Source organism: Cydia splendana, chromosome 11, assembly GCF_910591565.1.
Source record: "Cydia splendana chromosome 11, ilCydSple1.2, whole genome shotgun sequence".
Lineage (NCBI taxonomy): Eukaryota > Metazoa > Arthropoda > Insecta > Lepidoptera > Tortricidae > Cydia > Cydia splendana.
The window spans coordinates 9,476,772-9,504,764 of NC_085970.1; the positions used below are offsets into that span (position 1 = coordinate 9,476,772).

Sequence of the window (27,993 nt, forward strand, 5' to 3'; positions counted from 1 at the left end):
TGTAGAGTGTAGGCAAGCATGTGATGGGTCTGTAGTTCTTCGCTTCCGTGGTACTACCGGACTTATAGAGCAGGAAGGTGACACCAGTTGTTAAGGAAGGTGGGGGAGAACCAAGCTCGAGGGCTTGTTGAAATTGTGCTGCCAAGCAGGAGTGTGAGCATCGGAACCATTTTAGCCAGAAGTTGTGCAATCCATCCGGCCCAGGACTTTTCCAGTTCTGGGCCGTGCGAATGGCACAACTTACGTCATCGGGGCTGATGGTGACTGCCCCCATAGGTTCGATGGACTCGCACTCACGCTCGACAACACTCATCCAACTCCCCTCGGTGTGTCCGACAGGCACTGACCAGATGCTACGCCAGAAGTCATTCATGACAGTAGCATCCGGTGGCTGCGAGTCGGACGCACGAGGGTTGGTTTCCTCCCACTTTCGGTACATCTTCCTTTGGTCACTCTGGAAAAGACGGTTCTGCTGGAATCGGTCCACACGCTCTCTGTAGCGGCGAATACGGTTTGCCCATGCATAGACTTTCTGCTTTAGAAAGTCGATGCGCTCCGTAATGTTGGCCATGTAGTCGCGGGGCCTAATATCCGTCCCCGCGAATGCCTGGTTTACAAAGCGCATTACTCGGGGGCGATTGTTGCACCCCCTGAAGCAGATCAGCTTTGCGATAAGAGTCCTAAAATAGCTGATACGTCGCTCGATCCGTATTTGCCATGCGGGGGCACCCCCGGCGGTCCTAGGTGCACGTTCAGAGTCCGGAAACTTGACTCGTGCAACACGGCACGCCGCGATGGCTCCGCAATACATGATCGAGTGCGTATCATCTAAATCTTTACTAGTCCGCAAATATGGCTCTAGAAAAGCGTTTAGGGCTCCCATTAGCGCTAGATTGTGTCTATTCATAGGCAAACGTTGTAATCGTGGCCTAGTATTGGGTGTGGAGCGATACTGCGTAATCGCCTCATCCAAAGTCCTCCTCAGTTGCTCATTGGCTGTACTACTCACACTCTGCGCGAACTCCTCCTCGTCGGCACAGAGATCTACCCGCGGCGCCTCCGGTGCCTGGTCGGGTGCCGGCACCGGATCCGGCGATGTGGCGGGCGGGTCTCGCACCGAGGTGGAGGCTGCGCGAGCAGAGAGAGCCTCCAGGCGAAGCCGATCAAGTGTCGAGTCATCCAACCACTTTAGCCGCTGGATGACTCGCACCTGATCCGATAGCCGTTGCGCAGTCACGTCGATGGTTGGTTCGAGGGCCTGAAACAGTGGAAGCATTCGGACACGGTACGCGCATAAGTCGGTTCCCCCCTCTGTAGCCCCATAGTAGGCGCGCATGACGTTCTCATTCATGGTTTGAGACCATCTCATGCGACGCACTACACCACCGGCAGCGGGAGCCGTGGGCGGAGCAAGATGTCCCGCAGGTCCCAAGCGTGCCGGCAGCGGTGGCCGCCCGCGTCGCGCTGGTGGTCGTGGCGGCGGCGGCGGCGGCCCGCACTCGTCGCTCGACTCGCTGGTATCGGGCGCAGTGGCGAATTCATCGCCCGATGATTGTGAGGAGACGGACGAGACGGGCGAGGGTGGTGGGCGTGCGTTGGCTGTGGTAGATGCTTGTGAACGCGCTTTACTTCGTGTAATCATTTTCCTCTCTTTGTCATTCAACCATTGTTTGTCGGCTAGTTTCGTACAGTTACATTTTTTGCGGTCACGTATCCTTTTGCGAAGTGTCGCATTATTGTGAAGGTGACTTTTCCACAAAAAGAATCAACTAAAATGTAATAAAAGCCAGTAAAAACATATTTGATCGCATATAAAAGGAAAATTTAGTAAAAAACGCGTCTGACGTTGACTATTTATTATTATTACACACACAATTTTATTACATTACATTATAATATTTATAATTATTAAATAGTATCACAGAAACACAGACAGTTGTTACACAGAAAAGAAAATTCGCAAAAGGGCTTCAGCCAGAGGACGTCCACTGCTGGACATAGGCCTCCCCCAAAGAGTGCCACAATGACCGGTCTTGCGCCACCTGCATCCAGCGGACTCCCGCGACCTTCACCAGGTCATCAGTCCACCTTGTGGGGGGTCTACCCACGCTGCGCCTTCCGGTACGTGGTCGCCACTCGAGAATCTTTCCGCCCCAACGGCCATCGGTTCTACGGGCAATGTGCCCCGCCCACTGCCACTTACGTTTAGCGATTCGGAGGGCTACATCGGTTACTTTGGTTCTGCTGCGGATGGTCTCATTTCTGAAGCGATCACGCAGACACCCTCCAAGCATAGGCCTCTCCATTGCCCTTTGGGTGACTTTGAGCCTTCTTATGAGGCACACAGTAAGCGCAATATGCCTTACATTTCTAACTGATCCCGCACAGCCGCATTCCGCGAGTCCTTCTACTTACGCAACTTGCAAAATTTGTTAGGGAAACGTTTAGATCGACGTTTTTCAGACATTTGAAATATTGCAACACCAGTAATGATGAAATGAAGCTACCATCTTTTAAAAAAAGCATTATACAATCATAGCATCAAATGCACCTGTTGAACTGAGAAATAATATTTTACCGCATCAATGTAAAAAAAATCAAGAGAGAGAACACTAGCTCGCAAGCGTAGGGAGGTGACCATTAAACAGACATTGTCGAAAGACGAAAACTACGGTGAGCGAAGTAAACCCTACTGTTGATGCCGATGATAATGTTAAACTAGAGGATGTTACGGTTAAAGGGGGCGGTAAAGATCGTCTAACGGAGGATTGTTCAATATACACAAATACGCTGGAAGAAATGATAAGTTGGGCAGCAATCGAATTAAATAAACAAGTGACAATTAACTGTATGCACAAACGAAACCATCCCACTTTATCAAGAAAAAGTCGTATAACTAAAAGACGAATCCAGACATCCAGATACACATTGTAGCTCCATAATTTTAAAATGCCAGGTATTAAATTTACACACCCGTCAGCTAATTACATATGCGAACCTATAGTTTTATGTAGTACCTAATCGACCGTGAGCGTACATATTTAAGCGGGTTCGCGATGTTAAAGAGCGCCATACACTTTAACGCCTCACAAAGCGAGTTATCCGTGTAAATAAAAAAACAACAATGGCTCAACGTGCAGATACGCCGCGTCCATCAACATCTCCCGAGGGACGTTTGAGATCAGCACCTCCACCACCGCCACCACCAAGCCCTAAAGTGCGACATCACTGTCCGGTTACAGGATGTGACCACGGAAGAGTGACATTCAGGAGACCTTCAATCCATTCGTTACCGCCACCACCGTCATTCTCATCACCACCACCACCGCCGCCGCCACCACCGACCTACTTCTAAAATGTTAATAAGATCGGACCTTGGGCTTTGGAGAGACCACCTTGTACATCGCACTATGTCACAGTAAAGGAGTCAGCGGCCGATAAATATTTCGGGTAAGAATCAAAATTGTAGAATCCCTCAGCAAAAACCCATACCATCTGGGACCATTACAAAAATAATGGATGAAAAACAGTTGGAAAACAAATTGCTGGCGTTAATACGCACCCCCACTACCAGCAAGCCCTTCGAGGACAACGGAACGTGATGATGATGATGATGATGAGGATGAGGATGACACTGAGCAAAAATTTAAAACGATGCGGTATACGCCATACTTTTGAATAGTGGCGAGTCCAAGGTCAGCATGAGACGTCACATTGGGAAACTTTTAAAAAGAATCATGCGAAGAAAAAATAATAATGGTCCCATTGCGGTTTTCTTGAGGAGTGTACACACGCGATAAGTAAATTATCATTTCGCGCACGGACGACGACGACGCATATACTTATATAATTATGCGCGCGTATTTATAACTCATACAGTCGTCAAGCGCCAGTACGACTTGCAGCACGCGCTACGCACAAGCTTGCTTCGCACTCTCGGTTCGCCAATTGTGTTAAAAAATAAAAATCTTCAATAAGTACTTTAAAAAAAAATGTCGTCTTCATCTGAAACACTCGCCGCCTTCAACGAAATCGGGGCTGATTTTATAGAGTGGGTGCCTATAAAGGAGCTACCCAAATAGCAAAAACTGGCGATTGAGTCATGCAAACGGTGGGACTCGAAGTTCAACAAGCGAGGACGCCATGTGGTGGTGATACTCCGCGACTACGGGCACGTAGTGTCTCTTCTAGGCCGCTCCTCAAAGTTCACAGACGAGCAGTGGAGATAAATGATAAATATAATTATGATCGTAAAAGGGGACGTAGGGACACTGTCCAATTAGCATTCGAGTAGATTAATTTAGATTAATAATAAGCAACTTGTATTTAATTTTGACATAAGTACTACAACTTCACTATAAGCATGTTCGTATACCTATTTCTACTCGTATATATAATGTCTCGTAAATGACATGTTCTAGTTTTAATTTGTTATTAACCTGCATGCTCACTCATATTTTATGAATTATGTTGTATTTTTTCTATTTAAGTGAAATGTATAATAAATTCTTTAACTACAGATTGTATTTTTATTGTTATATAGCATACTTTTCATTATAATATTTGTGTTCTGTATTAGTGTTAGACCAAGAAATGTCTTCAACGATTTTGATAGCACTCGGTGCAAAAGTGTTATTTATACGTCATAATTTCATAGAAGTTTGTCGTTTAAAATAACACTTGTACTGCGTGTGCTATTAAAATCGTTGTAGAATTTTCTTGGTCAACTCTAGGTATATATGTATTGTTGCAGAAGTTTAAAAACCATGTCCTACGCGTCCAAGAAATTTACCCGAATCGGTTTCCGACATGATTTTATAATCAACAACTGCAAGCTGTTATTAGCGTTATGGAAGAATGAGTTGGCTCTATACTCATTAACGATTTAACTAACAATGATTTTGAGAGCCCTCTCAATTCATTTCAAAACTGACGTCACGAGGTCCCCTCTATAAGTATACCAATACAAACGAACAGAAAAACCGAAATAAATACATTCTCCCGATACGGGTGGTCGCCGTGGGAGATATAGACCGAAACCCTCCAGCAACACAAAACGCAGCACCAAATATGACAAGTAAAAGAAAAAATAAATGCACGGAGGGAGGCCTTTACCCAGAATTGGGTCCCCAAAAACAGTCGTTAATCTTAGTGTTAACTAGAAATGTAATTTAATTAAATAAATATTGTTTTGTATATTGTAGAATCATTTTGTAATTTTTACTTTATATAAGTACTGAAGTTAAATAATAAAACTTATCTTAATTTTAAGCTAGTTTAGTTATAGAACGTAATTTCAACTTATACTTACTTGAATCTTTAATGACAAAATTATGTTTATTTACACAAAAATATTAAAAGTAAGAAAAATAAATATTATGATACTTAAAATATTGCAATCTAAACTACTTAATAATACTAAAAAATAAAATATAGGTACGCAAATAAATAAAATGTATACTTAATAAATTTAATAATATAATTAATAAAATACGTGTGACTCAAATTCCATACACACGCCACGGACATGACATTTGTTTGACAAAACGGTCAACGCAATATTACGGCAAAACAGTAAATAACGTACGCAAAGAATGATTACGAGGAGTCAAAGACGTGCAGCGGAGTCGACCAACAACGCACGACCACCACCCCCGCCCGCTCCGTCCAGTTCCGCGTCCACAACGTCGTCAGGCGACGAGTTCGCAACGGCGCCTGACACAGACGGGTCCAGTGACGAGAGCGGGCCGCCGTCGCCGCCGCCACGACCACCTGCGCGACGAGGGCGGCCACCGCTGCCGGCACGCTTGGGGCCTGCGGGACATCCTGCCCCGCCCACGGCTCCCGCTACCGGTGGTATAGTGCGACGCATGAGATGGACTCGAAACATGAACGAGAATGTCATGCGCGCCTATTATGGGGCTACAGAGGGGGGAACACAGCTATCAGCCTATCGTTCGAGAATACTGCCTCTGTTTCAGGCTCTTGAACCTACCATCACCGTGTCGGAGCAGCGATTATCGGATCAGGTGCGCGTCATTCAGCGGCTAAAGCGCTTGGATGACGCGACACTTGATCGGCTTCGCCAGGAGGCTCTCTCTGCTCGCGCGGACTCCACCTCGGTGCGAGATCTGCCCGCCACGTCGCCGGATCCGGTGCCCGCACCCGACCTGGCACCGGGGGCGCCACGGGTTGATTTCTGTACCGACGAGGGGGACTTCGCGAGTCAGAATGTGAGTACAACTGCTAATGAGCAACTGAGGAGGACTTTGGAAGAGGCGATTACGCAGTATCGCGCCACAACCAACTCTAGGCCCCGATTACCACGTCTGCCTATGAATAGACGCAATCTAGCGCTAATGGGAGCCCTAAACGCTTTACTAGAACCACATTTGCGGACTAGTAAAGATTTAGATGATACGCACTCGATCATGTACTGCGGAGCCATCGCGGCGTGCCGTGTTGCTCGCGTCAAGTTCCCGGACGCTGAACGTGCACCTAGGACCGTCGGAGGTGTCCCTGCATGGCAAGCGCGGATCGAGCGACGTATCAGCTCGTTTAGGACTCTCATCGCAAAGCTGATCTGCTTCAGGGGGGGAAACAATCGCCCCCGAGTAATGCGCTTTGTGAACCAGGCGTTCGCGGGGACGGATATCAGGCCCCGCGACTACATGGCCAATGTCACAGAGCGCATCGACTTTCTAAAGCAGAAAGTCTATGCATGGGCAAACCGTATTCGCCGCTACAGAGAGCGTGTGGATCGATTTCAGCAGAATCGCCTTTTTCAAGGTGACCAAAGGAAGGTGTACCGAAAGTGGGAGGAAACCAACCTTCGTACGCCCGACACGCAGCCGCCGGATGTTACTGCCATGACCGACTTCTGGCGTAGCATCTGGTCGGTGCCTGTCGGACACACCGAGGGGGGTTGGATGAGTGTTGTCGAGCGTGAGTGCGAGTCCATCGAACCTATGGGGGCAGTCACCATCAGCCCCGATGACGTCAGTTGTGCCATCCGCACGACCCAGAACTGGAAAAGTCCTGGGCCGGATGGATTGCACAACTTCTGGCTAAAGTGGTTCCGATGCTCGCACTCCTGCTTGGCAGCACAATTTCAACAAGCCCTCGAGCTTGGTTCTCTCCCACCTTCCTTAACAACTGGTGTCACCTTCCTGCTCTATAAGTCCGGTAGTACCACGGAAGCGAAGAACTATAGACCCATCACATGCTTGCCTACACTCTACAAGCTCCTTACATCCATTTTGAGAGCAAAAATCAACGCGCACATTGTCGCAAACAATATTCTGGCTTCCGCTCAAATGGATGTAGGGTTGGGTCCCGTGGTACTAAAGAGCTCCTCCTCATAGACATGACCATCTGCCAACAAATCCGGCGGAACAAGGGTGCCCTCTCGGCCGCTTGGATTGACTACAAGAAGGCCTATGATTCGGTGCCTCATTCATGGTTGGGGAGGGTCTTAGAGCTGTATAAAGTTGATGCAGCTTTGAGAGCCTTCCTAAGCGCGTGTATGAGACAGTGGACCACAGTCCTTCGTCAACCAGGAGGCCGGGATGACCGCCCTGGCCCGCAGGATTTTATAAGGATTGAGCGAGGAATCTTTCAGGGCGACAGTCTGAGTCCCCTGTGGTTCTGCCTAGCTTTGAATCCCCTCAGCACCCTGCTGAAGGATTTGGGACTAGGTTGTCGGCTTCGGAGAGAGGGTGAAGTCATTTCTCACCTTCTGTACATGGATGACCTCAAATTATTTGCACCAAATAGCCAAGACTTGTTGGAGCTACTGAAAACCACCGAAGTCTTCAGTAGTGCCATCCACATGGAGTTTGGTGTCGATAAATGTGCGGTTATGCATGTACAGCGGGGGAGGGTTGTAAATTCAACAAATTTACAACTTTCTGAGACAATGTCTTTCAGATCTATCTCTGAATCAGAAACCTATAAATACCTTGGTATGTCACAGTCGTTGGGTATTGAGGACGAGGGTATTAGACGGTCGGTGAAGGAGCGCTTTTTCAGTCGGCTCACAAAAGTCCTTAACAGTCTTTTGTCAGGAGGCAACAAAGTGCGCGCCTTCAACGCCTGGGTAATGCCCCTACTCACATACTCCTTTGGCATACTAAGGTGGACTCAGACCGAGCTGGACGCCCTGGATCGGAGGGTCCGATCACTGCTCACCGGACATCGCATGCTACACCCACGCTCGTCAGTTATGAGATTGTACATCCCACGGAAGTGTGGAGGCCGAGGCTTCCTAAACGCCAAGGATCTCCACAACCACGAGGTGTACAATCTCAGGAACTATTTCCTTAACAACGAGTGTGGGATGCATCGTGATGTGGTGGCAGTAGATAGGAACCTCACGCCGCTTTCCTTGGCAAACGAGAACTGGCGCAAACCTGTGGTACTAAGTACTGCGGATCGCAAGGCGGCATGGGAGAGTAAGGTGCTACACGGGCGGTTCTACAAGGCCCTCACGGGACCCGATGTGGACCTGCTCGCGTCGGTGAACTGGTTACGATTCGGGGACCTCTTCGGAGAAACCGAGGGTTTTGCCTGTGCAATTGCGGACGAAGTGATGATGACGAACAACTATCGGAAATATATCCTGAAGGACGGTACGGTCGACATCTGTCGGGCATGCCGCCGTCCCGGAGAGTCACTCAGGCATATCATTTCCGGTTGCTCTCATCTTGCTAACGGCGAGTACTTGCACAGACATAATCTCGTAGCCAGGATTATTCACCAGCAACTTGCTCTTCTATATGACCTTGTGGACCGCGAAGTACCGTACTACAAGTACTTACCTGCGCCTGTTCTCGAGAATGGTCGTGCCACGCTCTATTGGGATCGATCTATCATCACTGACAGGACTATTGTAGCCAATAAGCCTGATATTGTGATAATAGATCGATCGCAACGTCGGGCCGTGCTCGTTGACATCACCATCCCCCATGATGAGAATCTCGTGAAGGCCGAGAAGGACAAGTCCAGTAAGTACCTAGACTTGGCTCACGAGATAACCGCCATGTGGGATGTTGATTCGACGATCATTGTCCCGATAGTCGTTTCAGTAAACGGTCTAATAGCGAAGAGTCTCGACCAACACCTTGAGAGACTCTCGCTAGGTGGTTGGATCAAGGGTCAGATGCAGAAGGCGGTGATCTTGGACACGGCGCGGATAGTCCGCCGGTTCCTCTCTCTGCAGCCCTGACCACCGGTAGCTTGGGCCTTGCCCCGCTGCTGGCGGCACCCTAGGTTAGGTTTTTTATAATGTGTTTATATTAATTTTTATTGTTTTGTAAGTGTTTTTATATTTTACTTTTATATTCATATTATAAAATAACCTAACTTAAGATGAGAAATAAATAAAGAGAATAATAATTAATAAATTGAATTAGTATAATTCTTTAATTATACTGAGAAATATTAATTGTTAATAAAATTATGAATAAACACTTGCATAATATACTTAATCACTTGCATGGTATGTGTAAGTTATGATTAGTTAAATATTTGATTGTGATAGATTTTACATAATTGAATGAAATATTTAAGTATGCACTTCTTTTTTTGTTGTAATAACTGTAATTGTTTGCTTGAATTTTATGATTTTGTGGGAATAAATTGCTTTATTATTATTATGCCAGTGAGAGTTTTCGAAGTGCGTGGTAATTAATGTAATTATACCCCACAGTGGTTGCATACATTTTGCGAATGTCTAATGATCGCTAGTTTGTTGCGTTTACTTGGCAATAGGGTTGATTCTCAGTCTCTTCCAAAGCTCACTTTGTCGTTGTGCAGAAGATTCCCTCGTTTCTTAATTTATTCGTAATCGCTTGTCGTTTTTGCTGCCTTATTTTTGGATCTTCGTCTTGGATTTATTTATACTCAACAACTGCGATTTCTTTATTGTGTCGTCTTGAAAGAAGTTTGTCACTACTCGTAATTCCTGGCAGTAAAAACGAGCATTTCTTCTGTCCCAAGTACGTTTTCCCACCTTCTTTATAACATTTTCTTCTTTATTATTATTTTATTTTACATTTTACTTCCCTTTGGTTAATCTATTTATTGATTTATTTTCCTTCCTCTTTTATAATCTGCAATTTTTTTAAATATTGAATAACCTTTTTTGTAGGAAATTTTATGCTAATTATTCATGTATAAAAATATTTTTTTCTATTGGCTTGCTTAAAGAACATTCGCTACTAAAAAAAGACACTAACAAACGAAATATTGGAACACATAAAACAAAATCGACTGTTTATAAATGAGATATAACTTACCTTTCTTACTTCTCTCTGGTAAGAACTTTAAGTTTTCTATCTTCCTTTTCACAGTTGCTTCGTTCGCGTCGGGTTAAATTTCTTTATATTTAGTAATTAGTATCTCCCAGGCATTTTTTTTTACACTTTTATCATATTTAATGGGATGAGAGATCCCATAAACAGGGTAGGTCTCGGTATATTTCTAATACTTCAGCGATTATTTCGCGTTCCCGCTGCGGAGTAGCCATGGCTAACGACGAGTAAAGGTGGGTCTGCACAGCACAGACTTTAGTCTGCGCAGCGTGTCTGTACAGACTTAAGTCGTTACAAATGGGACGTGTGGACGTGAAGTCTCAAGTCTGTAACGACATCTGTGCATTGTATCTGGCATCAAAAAGTCGGCCCAGACATGCGTGTTTGCGCCGACTACTGCACTGTGTGGACGTATGTTCACACTTCTTTGGGTCAACTTACGACAACTTTGGTTAATTCATTCACAGTTTGCTTTCTTTTTATTATAAAAATGAACGATTTAAGAAAATATTCAGGAGAATTCTTAGTTGAATTTATAGATCTATATAAGTCCCTTCCAGTTGTATGGAAAATTAAGTCCAAAGAGTACAGTAATAGGGACATGAAGACCCAGGCTTATGAGATATTAGTGAGAAAATGGAAAGAAGTGGAACCGAGCGCAGACCGAGATTTCGTAATGAACAAAATAAATAACATGAGATCAGTCTACAGGCGTGAATTAAAGAAAATTAACACTGAATATTCTGAATGTTCTGGTATGGGTTCAGATGAAGTCCCATCCCCAAGTTTATGGTACTTCCACTTACTTGACTTTTTAAGAGACCAGGAGATGCCTAGACCTTCAATGTCTAGTATGGACGAGGAAAATACTCAGGTAAGTCAAAATTCAAACATTTATTGTATAGGTACCTACGCTAATTACCAGTGCTCGGAATAGGTAGTGCCTATTTATTTACCTAAACTTCAGATGAGGACCTAACTAAGAGTGGTTACAACCACCAAAAAATATTATTTATTAATATTGTTCGCGGGATTTCCCGGGATTCATAAGAGTACCTAATCGACATATAATCAGACTCGGCGTCAAATTATTAGTAAAATTCAATAGTTTAATTCAGAAAAATGCGTGTCGTGACATATAACGTACTGTGTATAGGGCTTGCAAATATTCGAAACTTTCAGGTATTCGAATATTCGACTTTTTCTGACGACATATTCGAATATTCGAATATTATAAAAAATAAGAAAAAGAACGAGAAATCGGTTTATTATCGTTTTATTCAAAAGCTTTTTTCACATATTGCTAAAACTAATGATATTTTGCAGAAATTAACTAGATTTTATCATCCTACTATGAGATGCCCACATTTATAAAAACAAGTAAAACGCCAAAATAAGACGTATTCAATATTTCTAGATAAAACTTTTATTATAAATGTGTCGTTGCGTGAAATAATATAACTTTAACCATCCAAACACCTAGGTATGTAAGATATTTTTTTTAGTAGGTAATTATTTTTTGATTTAAATTAACTTGTAGTCACTCAGAGGCCTGTAAAAAGGCATGTACCTAATTCCATTGTATTTTGAATCTTTATTGACTTTGTTTGTTTTGGCAAGTTTTTATTCCTAAAGGTCGACTTAATTATATAATATTGGAATATTTAAGGGAAAAAGTTAGTTGACTACTGGGTGGACTATTCGTTAGCTAAAGGTGCATAGTTAGATTACCTACTTGGGCAGGTTTGGTATGATCAAATTTGAGAATTGCGATAAGTGCGGGCAAGGTTTAGTCTTCAAAAAATCGCTTAACGCACGCTTGCACTGAATAAACAGAATGACCTTTATAACTTAGAACTTACGCACCGTAAAAATAACATACTTTTTGATTTCGTTTTCTTTCAAATTGAGTTAAGTTTCACTGTATTCACGAAGTCTATCGAGAGGAATACAGTAAAAATATTATTTCCTTCGTATTTGGGTACCTATCGTTCCTCATTCACTGTAAATACCCGGAAAATACACAGAAACTGTAACTACAGCGGATGAAATAGATTTTTTATACTAATAAAAAATATTCGAATATTCGAAACCTGAGCGGCCGAATATTCGAATATCAAAACAGGTCGAATATTCGACAAATTCGAATATTCGAATATTCGAATTGCAAGCCCTAACTGTGTAGAAAATCGATCAAAAATGTAATGTGTAGGTATGTGTGTAACGAGGTAATTGAAATAAAAACTGGTTATCATATGTTTCAAACATTTAATGTATACAAATTTGTACTAAATAAACATCTTTCAATCGGTATCATCATCATCAACATCAAAAATATCATCAGTATCAGTACTATCTTTATTTATTTTTCGTCTTAAGTTAGGTATTTTTATAATATGAATATAAAAGTAAAATATAAAAACACTAACAAAACAATAAAAAATACATATAAACACATTATAAAAAAACCTAACCTATGGTGCCGCCGGCAGCGGGGCAGGGCCCAAGCTGCCGGTGGTCAGGGCCGCAGAGTGAGGAACCGACGTACTATACGCGCCGTGTCCAAAATTACCGCCTTCTGCATCTGACCCTTGATCCAACCACCCAGCGAGAGTCTCTCTAGGTGTTGGTCGAGACTCTTCGCTATGAGACCGTTCGCTGACACGACTATCGGAACAATGATCGTCGAGTCAACATCCCACATGGCGGTAATCTCATGAGCTAAGTCTAGGTACTTGCTGGACTTGTCCTTCTCGGCCTTCACGAGATTCTCATCATGGGGGATGGTGACGTCGGCGAGCACGACCCGGCGCTGCGATCGGTCTATCAGCACGATGTCAGGCTTATTGGCGACAATAGTCCTGTCAGTGATGATAGATCGATCCCAATAGAGCGTGGCACGACCATTCTCGAGAACAGGCGCAGGTAAGTACTTGTAGTACGGTACTTCGCGGTCCACAAGGCCATATAGAAGAGCAAGTTGCTGGTGAATAATCCTGGCTACGAGATTATGTCTGTGCAAGTACTCACCGTTAGCAAGATGAGAACAACCGGAAATGATATGCCTGAGTGACTCTCCGGGACGGCGGCATGCCCGACAAATGTCGACCGTACCGTCCTTCAGGATATATTTCCGATAGTTGTTCATCATCATCACTTCGTCCGCAATTGCACAGGCAAAACCCTCGGTTTCTCCGAAGAGGTCCCCGAATCGTAACCAGTTCACCGACGCGAGCAGGTCCACATCGGGTCCCTGAGGGCCTTGTAGAACCGCCCGTGTAGCGTCTTACTCTCCCATGCCGCCTTGCGATCCGCAGTACTTAGTACCACAGGTTTGCGCCAGTTCTCGTTTGCCAAGGAGAGCGGCGTGAGGTTCCTGTCTACTGCCACCACATCACGATGCATCCCACACTCGTTGTTAAGGAAATAATTCCTGAGATTGTACACCTCGCGGTTGTGGAGATCCTTGGCGTTTAGGAAGCCTCGGCCTCCACACTTCCGTGGGATGTACAATCTCATAACTGACGAGCGTGGGTGTAGCATGCGATGTGTGGTGAGCAGTGATCGGACCCTCCGATCCAGGGCGTCCAGCTCGGTCTGAGTCCACCTTAGTATGCCAAAGGAGTATGTGAGAAGAGGCATTACCCAGGCGTTGAAGGCGCGCACTTTGTTGCCTCCTGACAAAAGACTGTTAAGGACTTTTGTGAGCCGACTGAAAAAGCGCTCCTTCACCGACCGTCTAATACCCTCGTCCTCAATACCCAACGACTGTGACATACCGAGGTATTTATAGGTCTCTGATTCAGAGATAGACCTGAAAGACATTGTCTCAGAAAGTTGTAAATTTGTTGAATTTACAACCTTCCCCCGCTGTACATGCATAACCGCACATTTATCGACACCAAACTCCATGTTGATGGCACTACTGAAGACTTCGGTGGTTTTCAGTAGCTCCAACAAGCCTTGGGTATTTGATGCAAATAATTTGAGGTCATCCATGTACAGAAGGTGAGAAATAACTTCACCCTCTCTCCGAAGCCGGCAACCTAGTCCCAAATCCTTCAGCAGGGTGCTGAGGGGATTCAGAGCTAGGCAGAACCATAGCGGACTCAGACTGTCGCCCTGAAATATTCCTCGCTCAATCCTTATAAAATCTTGCGGGCCAGGGCGGTCATCCCGGCCTCCTGGTTGACGAAGGACTGTGGTCCACTGCCCCATACACGCGCTTAGGAAGGCTCCCAAAGCTGCATCAACTTTGTACAGCTCTAAGACCCTCCCCAGCCATGAATGAGGCACCGAATCATAGGCCTTCTTGTAGTCAATCCAAGCGGCTGAGAGGGCCCCCTTGGTCCGCCGGATTTGTTGGCAGATGGTCATGTCTATGAGGAGGAGCTCTTTAGTACCACGGGACCCAACCCTACATCCATTTTGAGCAGAGGCCAAAATATTGTTTGCGACAATATGCGCGTTGATTTTTGCTCTCAAAATGGATGTAAGGAGCTTGTAGAGTGTAGGCAAGCATGTGATGGGTCTGTAGTTCTTCGCTTCCGTGGTACTACCGGACTTATAGAGCAGGAAGGTGACACCAGTTGTTAAGGAAGGTGGGAGAGAACCAAGTTCGAGGGCTTGTTGAAATTGTGCTGCTAAGTAGGAGTGCGAGCATCGGAACCATTTTAGCCAGAAGTTGTGCAATCCATCCGGCCCAGGACTTTTCCAGTTCTGGGCCGTGCGGATGGCACAACTTACGTCATCGGGGCTGATGGTGACTGCCCCCATAGGTTCAATGGACTCGCACTCACGCTCGACAACACTCATCCAACTCCCCTCGGTGTGTCCGACAGGCACCGACCAGATGCTACGCCAGAAGCCATTCATGACAGTAGCATCCGGTGGCTGCGAGTCGAATGCACGAAGGTTGGTTTCCTCCCACTTTCGGTACATCTTCCTTTGGTCACTCTGGAAAAGACGATTCTGCTGTAATCGGTCCACACGCTCTCTGTAGCGGCGAATACGGTTTGCCCATGCATAGACTTTCTGCTTTAGAAAGTCGATGCGCTCCGTAACGTTGGCCATGTAGTCGCGGGGCCTGATATCCGTCCCCACGAATGCCTGGTTTACAAAGCGCATTACTCGGGGGCGATTGTTGCCCCCCCTGAAGCAGATCAGCTTTGCGATAAGAGTCCTAAAAGAGCTGATACGTCGCTCGATCCGTATTTGCCATGCGGGGGCACCTCCGGCGGTCCTAGGTGCACGTATAGTACTATTATCATTAAAGTTATTGCTTAAAGAATTATAATAAATAACCATAAGTTTTTCCATGTTTTCGACTTTCAGACAATTTCTTTTTACATTTAAAATCCACTTATACATAGAAAAAGACCTTTCAACATCAACAGAGGTAAGAGGTACAAAGTTGTAATTCGATAATGACGGATTCTCTTCCTGCTTATCCAGTACAATATCGTCACGGATGCCTCTAATTACATCGAGATCGGGATTCCTGTTTATGACATATTCAAGTTTAAGCTTGACTAGTTCAGATGAACACCACCCCAGCACGGCCCTTACTTCGTCAAATATATCCAACGCTTGTACTATAGACAAGTTTGATGTTTGTATGGACTTTAAAGCAATTGGAATAATTCTATAATATTCGTCAATGTACATTACGTCATTTTTTAAATTAGCTTTTTAAGAATATTTTTAGCATTTCTAATTGATATTGACTCGGAACTTCTTAATAGCCCTACAACTGTCTTAATTTCTTCATAATATTTGGCATAATATGAAGCTGCTTCCAACCAAGTGCCCCATCTTGTTATAACAGGTTGAGGTGGAAGAGGCATATTAGGAAAATTCTCCTTTAATATATTTACCCTGTTAGGGGCTTTTAAAAATACCTTCTTTACATTTGATATTAAAACATTAACATCTGAGTATTCATCCCGTATTTTCTCTGATACGCGATGATAATCTTTAATCCAGGTTTTTACAGATCCATCAGAAGCCATCTTGTAATTCACGCTGCTAGCGTAAATTCAGTAGTCCTAGAAAAAAAGTAACAAACAAACTGAGTATTTTTTGACAAAATCATTACAGTATCGTTTGTATACTTAGACACAAATCATGAATAAAAACACAACGTGTTGTATAGAGTATTAACGCTAAGCCTACACAGGTCAAAATCTTCTATTAAAACCATTTGGGAAAGTAACACCAAGAGGATTAATTAATTTTTACACTTCGTAATAGTTCAATCGTTTATTATGTGTCTAAATACCTACTGAAATAAATTAGTCTTGTACAAATAGATCTTTTTTCAACTTAGTCGTATGTCGCGTGGTAATTTACATATATTTAAAGTATTATATTTATATAATGTACAGTCGACGTCAAAGAGAAATTTACAGCCAAAGTAACAAAAAAATGTTTACACGACCTAAATGCTATGACAATAAAGTCGTGTAAATATTTTTTTGTAACGTTAGTCGTAAAGATCTCTTTGACATCGACTGTACAAGTACAAAACATTGTTTCGTTTAGTTTCACTATACTAAGTCCTGCAAGACTCCTGAATATGTATTTCAATAGGTATGTAGTCACATTTAGCCCTTTATACAAGTAATATTAGTAAATTTTACTTACCGTATAAATAGTTGATCCTCAGGCACAGCAATATCTATAGTCCTTAAGTCACGCCAATTTAATCGTATGAACAATATCCAAGTCCGTATAACAAGCCAATGTCAAAACAAAATCCACTGTTCAATTAAAAAAACACACACAACAACAAACAACAAAGGTTGAAGAGCGAGTAAACTTAAGTAGGTTCAAATTGAAAACAAATGGATTAGCAATATTAGCATCGTGTTATCTCGTTCGCACTCGCACCATCTTATAGAGCGTCCTGTTATCAGCAGGGTTGCATAATGCAGGTAGAAAAGTAAGTACACGGCCGGATGACGAAGAAAGTAGCGAAGAAGATTAAAAATTTACTTACGTTACGTTATAAGGTTGGTAAACTTGTTTTTATTTCAAATGGATAGTTTAACTTTTAACTAATCAGGTACAAGCTGTAAAATCACTTAAAATATGTGGGTAGATTTAGTTTTTTTTTGCTGGTTGTCATTTTATTTAGCATTAGTGATCTTGCTGAGCTTGTGACTGTTACGGAATAATTAAATATAATAATGTCAAACAGAGAAAGATCTACATCCCCAAGTATTCTTTCCGGAAGTTTACCTTCGAATAAAATCAAGTTATGTGAACAACAATCTTCGCCACTAACGTCTAAAGCTGATAAGAGTGATAAGGCTACACAAGTTGAGAACAATAATATTTTGGATTGTGCTATTTATAGCAGGAATCGACGAGACCCTTCGGATGTTCGAGCACAAACGTGTTTTTTGAAATTGACTCAACCAGAAGAACAACCGGACCCCAGGAATATTGAGTTCTCAAAATTGGTTGCATTTGAATTAGATCGTATACCAATTGAAAAACGTACCATGACGTACTCCAAAATTTTGGACTTAATTAGAAAAGTACGAAATGAAGACAGTTTACGTGACGTTAATTTGCCTAGTTTTAGCGATTCAGAGTAAGGTACTTACCTAATAAACCGCATAAATTATTAGTGTTGTTTTATTTACTTCATAGTGCTGTGAAAAATAATATGAATATAAAATGTGTGTCAAAAACTACATTTGTACTGCCTAAAACAATGACCAATATAAATTGGCCTTCACGCGTGTAGTAATTCTTAGTACCAATAGGTCAGCTTATACTGGTTTTTAATTTTAATATGATTTTGTAATTTCTTTCATTTCATTTCTATTTTGACATCATAATATGACCTACTAGAGTCGGTTTTGAGGCTTAAATAATATTGTCCACCTAGATCGGGGTTTCATCGCACTGTGCGGCCGTGCGGCAAGGTTCAATAAAATAAACTAGTATGTATGTAACAAAGATCTAAATATTTATGAAATACTTAGTAATTCTACACTTATTTTACAAAAAATACAAATAAATCAGAATATATCTGTAATATCTTCTATATTATAACACAATGCAAAAAAAAATAAAGGCCAAAAAAATAAATTTCGGGCTCATTTTGATGTTCGACGACGGCCACTTACGAGGTCGACTTTTAAGTTTTCAACGTAACCATTCAAACTATCGGCATTAAACAATTGCATTTAGTTAATAATTTGACCCCGAGTCTGAGTATATGTCGATTAGGTACTCTTATGAATCCCGGGAAATCCCGCGAACAATAATAATAAATAATATTTTTTGGTGGTTGTAACCACTCTTAGTTAGGTCCTCCTCTGAAGTTTAGGTAAATAGGCACTACCTATTCCGAGCACTGCTAATTACACATTGTTAATAATTATGTCCTCAACTTATAATAAATAGATATTCTACCCATGTTACTCATTCAATCCACATCTGTGATTTTGCCGAGATACACTGCCTTCATTATTAAAATAATCAACGAAAGTGTTTCCCCTATGAACCCACCATCACCAGCAAATTCAGCATCATCCTGTACCTCCTCTGCTTCACGTCATCCAAAAAAAAAGACCGCTGAATATGACCGACGGCATCCTAAATAAAAACCGGTGCAGCAACTTGATCGATTTGATTATATGGCCAAGTCTTGGTCCGAAACTTTAAGAATTCTTCCTAATCAACAAAGAATAATAGCAGAAAAAATAATCAATGGCGTATTTTTTGAAGCTCAGCTCAACACTTTAACACGGGAAGGCCACTTACAAGTAGAAAATGGTCGAACTTGGTAACTACTCAGTTCATACCCGGACACTATTCAACAGAAAATTTTGAGCTTCAGTCACCAGTTACACAGTATGAAGAGTCGCAATCTATTGTGAACACAGGAATGACTGTGTTGGACAACATTCAATTGCAGCCTCCTACTTCAGGAAGATTAATTGAAGAGTCGCAATCCATTTTACATACACAAGTTATAAACACTCAGTCTCAATCTCAATCAGTCAACCAATCAACCAAAGCAACTTGTTATTTCCGAAACTATCAACCATAAATAATGTTTTATTACATCTGCATTTGTACCTCTACATGCCTCTACTTACTAACTGTTGATTTCTGAAGATATTTTTTAAATAATAAAAACAAAAACAATGAGTATGAAATGTATTTTTATTTTAGTAACTTTAAAGGTACGTACCCTTTAAATAATCCTTTTTTAACACTGAAATTATAGCTTCGCAGGTTTCTGGTATAATTAAGCTCAATGCTTGTTTGGAAATCAAAGTTGTGAATTTTAAATCTTCATATGAGCGTCCTGTTGCAAGGTATCGCAAAATCTTTCGTGTGGAGATATAGATTTTCTCATACATGTGTCTTGTTTTAACAATAATGGAGTAACAAGGGATATCAATTCGTTCTTAAGTAATTTCTAAAATCATTTTCTTCGCTAGTTGCTAATTCCTTCAGTAAAGTTGTATGCGAGTACCTTTGTCTCTTTAATAACCATTTTTTCGACCATTTACTGCGCTTGGTAGGTACGTGTTTTTCCTAGTAAAACGGCAAGAGCAGCTAATTGTAGTAAACGACGCCGTCAATTGATATCTGCCATTGCAAACGTCCGCACACCACGAGGTTTAAAGAACAACTAACATGTCTGTATCGTGTGGACGATGTGAGTCGCACATACTTTTGTCCGTGCAACAGTCTGCGCAGCGCAAGTCTGCACCGTGTGGACCCACCTTAACTCGACTATTACCAATATGCATTTTATCGTCCTCGAGATAAACACCAAATGATATTTTTGGTGTTTTAACAAGATGTTTAATGTATTTATTTTGTAGATCATCAATACTACTATTACCACCACCTTCATCAATGTCCACAGTCTCCATTAATTGACATCGACACGTCAAGACAGTGTGACAGCTTCAACTCGGGAGATGGTGCTATTGATATTAAATTGGAAATGGAGTTTAAAGAGAATGTGCCGGCTAACACCACGGCATACTGTCTCATCATCAACGATTCACTGTTTGAGTACAAAGCTCTCACCAGTACCACTCGCAAAATTATTCAGCAGACCATTGACCGTCCTCACTTGTAAACGTGTCTTGGAGCCTTTCAAAAAAAAAAAATTATTCAAACATTTTTTCACCTTCTTACACACCGTCGATTGATTGTTCCGGCAGCGGTGATGGTGCCGGTCGCTGTGAGCTGAGCAAGTGTCTAAAATCTCAAACGCTGTCCTGCTGGTGTAAGTGCTCTGATTGAAAATATCCATGTATTCTTGAAGTTGCAGTTTATTGAGGCTAAAATCAGACTAGATGCCTGTGTCAATTTTAATGGGCGATATGAACTCACCAGTGAAGAATGGAATGCAATGTTTGCGGAAAAAGTTGAAGTCATTGGAAACTTCTTTCATAACCCAATGAGTGTTTCACCAGAACTGATACAGTGCGATCGTCTTCAGATGTGTATCTCTCCAGTGCCGTTACTTTTACTCACCTGTGACGACGACCACGAACCTATGACAAACTCACACCCCTTGGAGATAAACCACATGGAATGGAGCCATATCGAACATGTTGTGGAGTGTATTAACGCACGTATCGGATACTTGAACAAAACAAAGTCTACCTACGAGAACCGTCTCAACATTTTCAAGAAACATTTCAAGATATATCACCCCGTCAATATTCAACAGGCACGCAATATTATAGGTAGTTTGTGCAATGTCAACGATATTGTCGACTCTGAAATCAAGTGTTATGCCGCCGATATTTTGTGTAATACCTATATTTTTCATTGAATCGGTAAAATTTTGACGAAAATAAAATAGTACATTATTGTCGAGGCTCGGAAGTAGCTACTTGCAGGCTGAGGATTCGTTTTAAACGGACGACCTTGGGAGTCCGTTTAATTGAATCCGAAGCCAGCAAGTAGCCTTCCAGCCGAGTCATATATAGTGCTTTTCTCAAAAATGGTGCAAGAAATATAAATATCATAGAAATATTTTACAAAAGCAACTTTCTTACGTATATATTTTCACAGAAAAAAGTAGAAACAATTGAAAAAATTAGCTTTGCCGCCTTTTTATTTTTTTAATAAGAAAATAGAAGTGTATTTTTCTGCCGAAAATACGCCAACCTATTTGAGACAGCTAAATAGTCGCGGTACTAATCATCTGTTTGGCTGTTTAATGGGCCTGTGCCTTCATTTGATATGGCCATTTCAACTTTTAAAAAGTTTGGAACTCGACAAATAATGGAATTTGTATGCAACATTGCAGTTCCAAAATCGAGACTGCAATGTTTTTAACTTTTTAATTTTTGACTGACCATAAACTACGCGCTTCGCAACCTATTTTTTAAACGGCAAAGTCGACTTTGCCGTCCATTTTTGAGAAAAATAACTAAACTAACTCATCTTCTTTTATTTTACAATAGAAACTTCCAGAGAACACCTAATTTACGGAAAAACCCCGATGACGCAATATTGAGTCACTCTCAGTCGACTGAAACGTCGTAAGCGCCGTGAATTTCCCGGCGCTTACACGTTTAGGTCACGAGATTCACACCCCGCTTCTGTAACGACGTAAGCGCCATCAATTTCACGTCACTTACGACGTTTTGATGTTGCGATGACCGGGGGGGCCGCCCCGCATCACGCGGCATCCCACAATGCGCAAGTGGCCTGCACCTGTGTGACCTTGATGGCGCACCTAGCCGGCGAGTCTTAAAAACATTGAAAATGTGTGTGAATATTGTAGTCGAAACTTTACTCAGAAAGTTAACATGCTTAGATATGTGGTATCCTGCAAGAACTATTTAAAGCCGAATAAGTCGGCGAGTTTTTTTAGTTAGGAGCGCTGGTGGCCTAGCGGTAAGAGCGTGCGACTTTCAAGCCGGAGGTCGCGGGTTCAAACCCCGGTTCGTACCAATGAGTTTTTCGGAACTTATGTACGAAATATTATTTCATATTTGCCAGTCGCTTTTCGGTGAAGGAAAACATCGTGAGGAAACCGGACTAATCTCAATAAAGCCTAGTTTCCCCTCTGGGTTGGAAGGTCAGATGGCAGTCGCTTTCGTAAAAACTAGTGCCTACGTCAAATCATGGGGTTAGTTGTCAAGCGGACCCCAGGCTCTCATGAGCCGTGGCAAAATGCCGGGATAACGCAAGGAAGAAGAAGAAGTCGGCGAGTTTTAAACGTGCTAAGACCATACCTTGGCGCTTGGCCAAGCGTCATCAGCCCGACACCTGCTCGCCACGGGCACATTACACCTGCCAGGCCTGTGGTCGTGTTTGCCGCTCCCGTATTGGCTTACACAGCCACGAAAAACGTTGTCTCCCTACCTGACACTGCTTGTATAGTCTGTAATAGACTCGAAGGCCAATGATGATGATGAAGACCATACCTACCAAATGTGAAAAATCATATCAACGGTTGGGGAAGAAACGCAGTCGAGTTAGCGATGAAGAGCTGCCATTACGAGCTAAAGATGACGCATCACCCTCAAAAACGCGAAAATGTGGTATATGTGATATACAGGTAAAATCATTACATAATCATCTGAAAAGTGCAACGCTAAACACAGTCTAAAATGTAAGATGTATGATGAAGACACAGAAATTAATAACATCAGCGTTCAAGAGCCGGATCATCTCATATAGACTGTTTTCCAAGGAAGAATATCTCACTCCTGAAGATTTCATGGAGAGTGTACGCCTACGAGTTGTTAATCTCATAGAGGAGAACATTTTTAGGGTTAAGAGTGCTGTTAAGGTGAATTTGGAACTTTTCGAACGACACAGTAAATGGATCAAGGTGAATGATAATGATCAGGAGGTGGAGGAGGTGAAATCTTTCAACACTAAGAATAAAGTGATTTCATTAGATGTTAGCAACGTAAATGAAATATATCAATTGTTTATGGAGGAGATCCGAGTCAACGCTGAAGACTTTCAAGAACGTGACAGTGGGTGGGCTATAAGTAAAGTGCTGCATCTAGAAGTGAATATTAACAAGTATCAACCCTTGCGAGGATCATCATACCTGCCCCTACCAAAGTGGGTGCAAGGGAGGCAGGTCTGTATTAATGTTAAAAATCACGATGACGCATGCTTTGCGTGGGCCGTTGTTAGTGCTCTACTCTATATCCAGCAGATAAAAATGGGGATATATCCCCACTATAAGGACATACTAAATCTTGAAGGAGTGTCTTTCCCCATGTCATTGTGCGGGATTAAACGTTTTGAACAGTTGAATCATACAAGTGTTAATGTTTTTGAAATTATTGATGAGTCAATAGCGGGGCCGGTGTATCATACGAAAAAGCGACGCGACCGTCATATAATAGAAGATGTCATGCTCATAATAGAAGATGGCGATAAACAACACTTTTGCTGGATTAAAAATATAAGTAGGTTGATAAGCACGCAGCTTTCAAAACATCGTCACAAAAAGTTTTTTTGTGATGGATGTCTTTTACCTTTTTCCAATGAAGCAAAATTCAAGGAACATGTAAAACGAAATTTTACCGAATGATGGAGACAATATATAAAAATTTAAAAACTTTCAGTATCGATTATGAGCACCAGTTGTCGTGTATGCTGACTTCGACGCTTTGTTAAAACCTATTATAGGTACTAACCATATACTGTAGACTATATCAGTCACATGAGCCGTAAAGCTTTGGTTATTTAATCAAATGCTCATACGATGAATAAAAATCTAAATATGTGACACATCGCGGTGAGGACTGTGCGAAAGAGTTTATGAAATCATTAGAGACAGAGTTAGCGCCATTTGTAAGCAAGATTAAAACTATAATACCTATGCGTTCTCTTACAAGAGAGCAGCAGGTAGAATTCCAGTCTGCAATAAACTGTAATATTTGTGGGGGAGTGTTGGGAGATGAAGGGTACCGGATCACTCATCTCACAGGTGAGTTTAGGGGCGCTGCACATTGGAACTGCAACTTGAATTATAAAATTGTTAATGAAATTCCAATAGTCATGCATAACTTCAGTTGGTATGATTCACACTTTATAATTAAGTTGAGGTGTGCATATACTATACGTGTATGTAACTAGATGTAGAGAGAACATCTAAGTTAGTTTAGTCAGTCTGATTATAACCATCGAGCTAGACTCACGTCTTTTATCACTTTGTCACGCCTCTATGTAAATGAGCTGATAGCGGGCCTCAGCAGTATCCATGCGGGATGTTACATTGATGGCGTGTCTGCCAATAACATCAGTTACGCAGATGATATGGTGCTGCTGGCGCCGGCTGTCGGCGCGCTTGCAAGGTTGCTGAATATTTGCGAGACGTTTGCTAAATCCCATGGCCTCGAATACAATACTAAGAAAAGTGAAGTCATGGTTTTTAAGGCAAGAAAAATCAAGCTTTACCACGCACAGCCTGTTATTCTTAATGGCATGACTCTGGCATATGTGGACAAGTTTAAATATCTTGGTCATATTATCACCAATGATCTCAAGGATGACCAGGATATTGAACGAGAACGCAGGGCATTGGCAGTTCGGGGAAATATGTTGGCCCGCAGGTTTGCTCGATGCTCCAGTAATGTCAAGGTAACGCTCTTTAGAGCATATTGCCAATCCTTTTACTCAAGCGGCCTGTGGGTTAACTATACAAAACGAGCCTACAATGCATTAAAAGTGCAGTACAACAATACATTCAGAATGCTGTTGGGCTTACCTAGTAGATGTAGTGCATCTGGCATGTTTTGCGAAGCTAGAACAGACGGTTTTCCGGCAATCATGCGCAAGAAAATAGCATCTCTGCTAGGTCGAGTTAGAAGCAGTCCCAACAGTATTCTGAATGTCATTGCTGACAAATATGATAGCCCAATTCTCGCATATTGGACTGGGCAAGTTAAAGTGGTGGCAACTAGCCCTTATTGATAATTAATTATGTACTTATTGCTAATACTAACCTCTAGCTGTAAGTTTAATTTATTTGTTTTCATTTCACTGTGTTACTAACAACTATGAAGCCTGTGTTCTTCGAAATAAAGATATTTTATTTTATTATTATTTATTCCAACCGTCCACCATACCTCATGGCGACCGTTGACCGTGGCCTCGACGTACCTCGGCGCGCGATGGTATCGGATATATCATATAAACAACGACCGACCGCGGAGCGAGCGCGTACCGACCGAGCGATGAACTTTTAAATCAGTGAATTTTCGGACAGTTTATAAATTAAGTGAAAGTGAAAATGGGGCATCAGTACAATAAACAGGAAGAAAGGGAGTTCATCATCACACAGAATGCAATTGGGAGCAACTATGCAACGAGCTCAAATGAACACACCAGAATCAATAATATACTAGTGAGCATCCTATTTGTCATAATAGCGCTGATTTTCTGCTGTGGACTATGCGTGTTGGCGAGAAAGGCACAAGCGAATTGCGTCAGAAAAGAGGTGCGACGCGAGTTCTGGAGCAGGATGCAGACCAGGCTGTCCGGAAGGCGGGCAGCCCCGGCCAAAGTCACCGAAGAAGACGTCTAGGCAGCAAGGATCGGAGGCGAAGGAAGGAGCAAGGAACTTTACGTGATACGCGTATGTGAACTGAAAAGCGTTAAGGTTTCAGTGCGTCAAAGTGTGTTAAAGGTATGGATTTAAAATTAAATAGTATATACAGGGTGTCCCATAAGTGACACGTCACAGTGACACTGGATGTAGACCAGGCCAAGAGGACCCAAACCAACTTAACATGACCCCAGTAAAAGTGGCACGGTTTACGAATTATTGCCAAATTAAGATTTTTCATGAATTTTGGCCGTTTTTAACATTGTTAGTGCCAGTGTGCACTCGGAAAGGTCTCGAAGTTAGTTTTTTTTTTATGTGTACGGCATCATGAATAGTTAATAAAGATAACAAAATAGGTATTTTATCGATATACAATGTAATATGCAAAAAAAGTATTGGTTTATTCGTGAATTAAATTCACAGCGAAACATTAATTTCGACTTTGACCACCTGTCGTGAAAAAAAATTACTAGAAAAATAATGAGCAAATAACGTCAAAATATTGAACATGTTATGCAGATTCAAAAATGGTATAACACATGTACCTTCCTACAATAAAATAGGAATTACGAGTATTATCATCTTTCGAAAGCCTCATAAAAAATAAGTTAAAACTAGGAAATCTGCAATCCCTTGCTACTTAGTATAAAAATAACGATTTATGTTAAGATATCTAATTCTGGTTACAGAAATAAAAAAACGCCTATCCAGTATTTGCCGAATGCCTAAAAGAAAGAGATGGAAAATGGTTATCTCCTTTTTTAAGGATTGACCACCTGTCGGTCAAAGTCGAAGTTAATGTTTCGCTGTGAATATAATTCAAGATTAAACCAGTACTTCTTTGCATTTTACATTGTTTATCGATAAAATACCTATTTTGTTATCTTAATTAACTATTCATGATGCCGTACACATGACAAAACCTAACTTCGAGACCTTTCCGACTGCACACTGGCACTAACAATGTTAAAAACGGTCAAAATTCATGAAAAACCTTAATTTGGTAATAACTCGAAAACCGTGCCACTTTTACTGGGGTCATGTTAAGTTGGTTTGGGTCCTCTTGGCCTGGTCTACCTCCAGTGTCACTGTGACGTGTCACTTATGGGACATCCTGTATGAAAAGTTAGAAAAACTAAGAGTTGACCTGCGGAAATTAGGCGAGTGTAGAAGGCAACAAGAAGTAGGGTTAATACATTTTCTGAAGCGCAATTAATATATGAGGACTATAAGCAGTTAGTTACATCTGTTAATGTAAATGACCTGTAGAAGGAATGTTTATTTTCGGAATTATTATGTGAGAAAATAGAAGAAGTTTATGACAGAATTTTAAAGTATAAAATAATAGAGAGCGTGTCCGAAAAACCAACTAAAATGGCGAAACAATTTGAAATACGGGAAGCTAAGAGTCTGGCTACTGAAATATTACACAAATGTATGGCGGGAAATTCAAAAAATCTTGGGCTGGTCACACTTTGTGTAGTAGGAATTATAGTTTTGATACTAGAAAATATTTTTGATTTTCTGTGCACACGGAAGGTACCTAAGGATATAAGTTAAATATATGTTGATGTGCACTCAAAGTCAGCTCACATAATTTCTCCCACTATGTAAAGTCGCTCGAAACACACAGTTAAAGAACTTAAACTAAACATTGATAACAAAATTATAGATTCCAATTTAGAAGCATTCCTCTTGGCCTGGTCTACCTCCAGTGTCACTGTGACGTGTCACTTATGGGACAACCTGTATGAAAAGTTAGAAAAACTAAGAGTTGACCTGCGGAAATTAGGCGAGTGTAGAAGGCAACAAGAAGTAGGGTTAATAAAATTTTCTGAAGCGCAATTAATATATGAGGACTATAAGCAGTTAGTTACATCTGTTAATGTAAATGACCTGTAAAAGGAATGTTTATTTTCGGAATTATTATGTGAGAAAATAGAAGAAGTTTATGACAGAATTTTAAAGTATAAAATAATAGAGAGCGTGTCCGAAAAACCAACTAAAATGGCGAAACAATTTGAAATACGGGAAGCTAAGAGTCTGGCTACTGAAATATTACACAAATGTATGGCGGGAAATTCAAAAAATCTTGGGCTG

At 41.8% G+C, this 27,993-nt stretch overlaps 2 protein-coding genes across 2 annotated transcripts in view; one reads left to right on the forward strand and one right to left on the reverse strand.

The window, feature by feature from the left end:
• Positions 1-27,993, reverse strand: part of LOC134794924 (uncharacterized) — a 157,780-nt gene that overhangs the window by 40,530 nt on the left and 89,257 nt on the right. The gene's annotated exons all lie outside the window — the stretch shown is intronic.
• LOC134795217 (uncharacterized) lies at positions 1,368-19,413 on the forward strand. The gene is made up of 3 exons (XM_063767047.1): positions 1,368-1,584; positions 10,781-11,187; positions 18,947-19,413. The coding sequence occupies exons 1-3, from the start codon at positions 1,368-1,370 to the stop codon at positions 19,118-19,120; spliced, it is 798 nt and encodes a 265-aa protein (XP_063623117.1). The 3' UTR covers positions 19,121-19,413.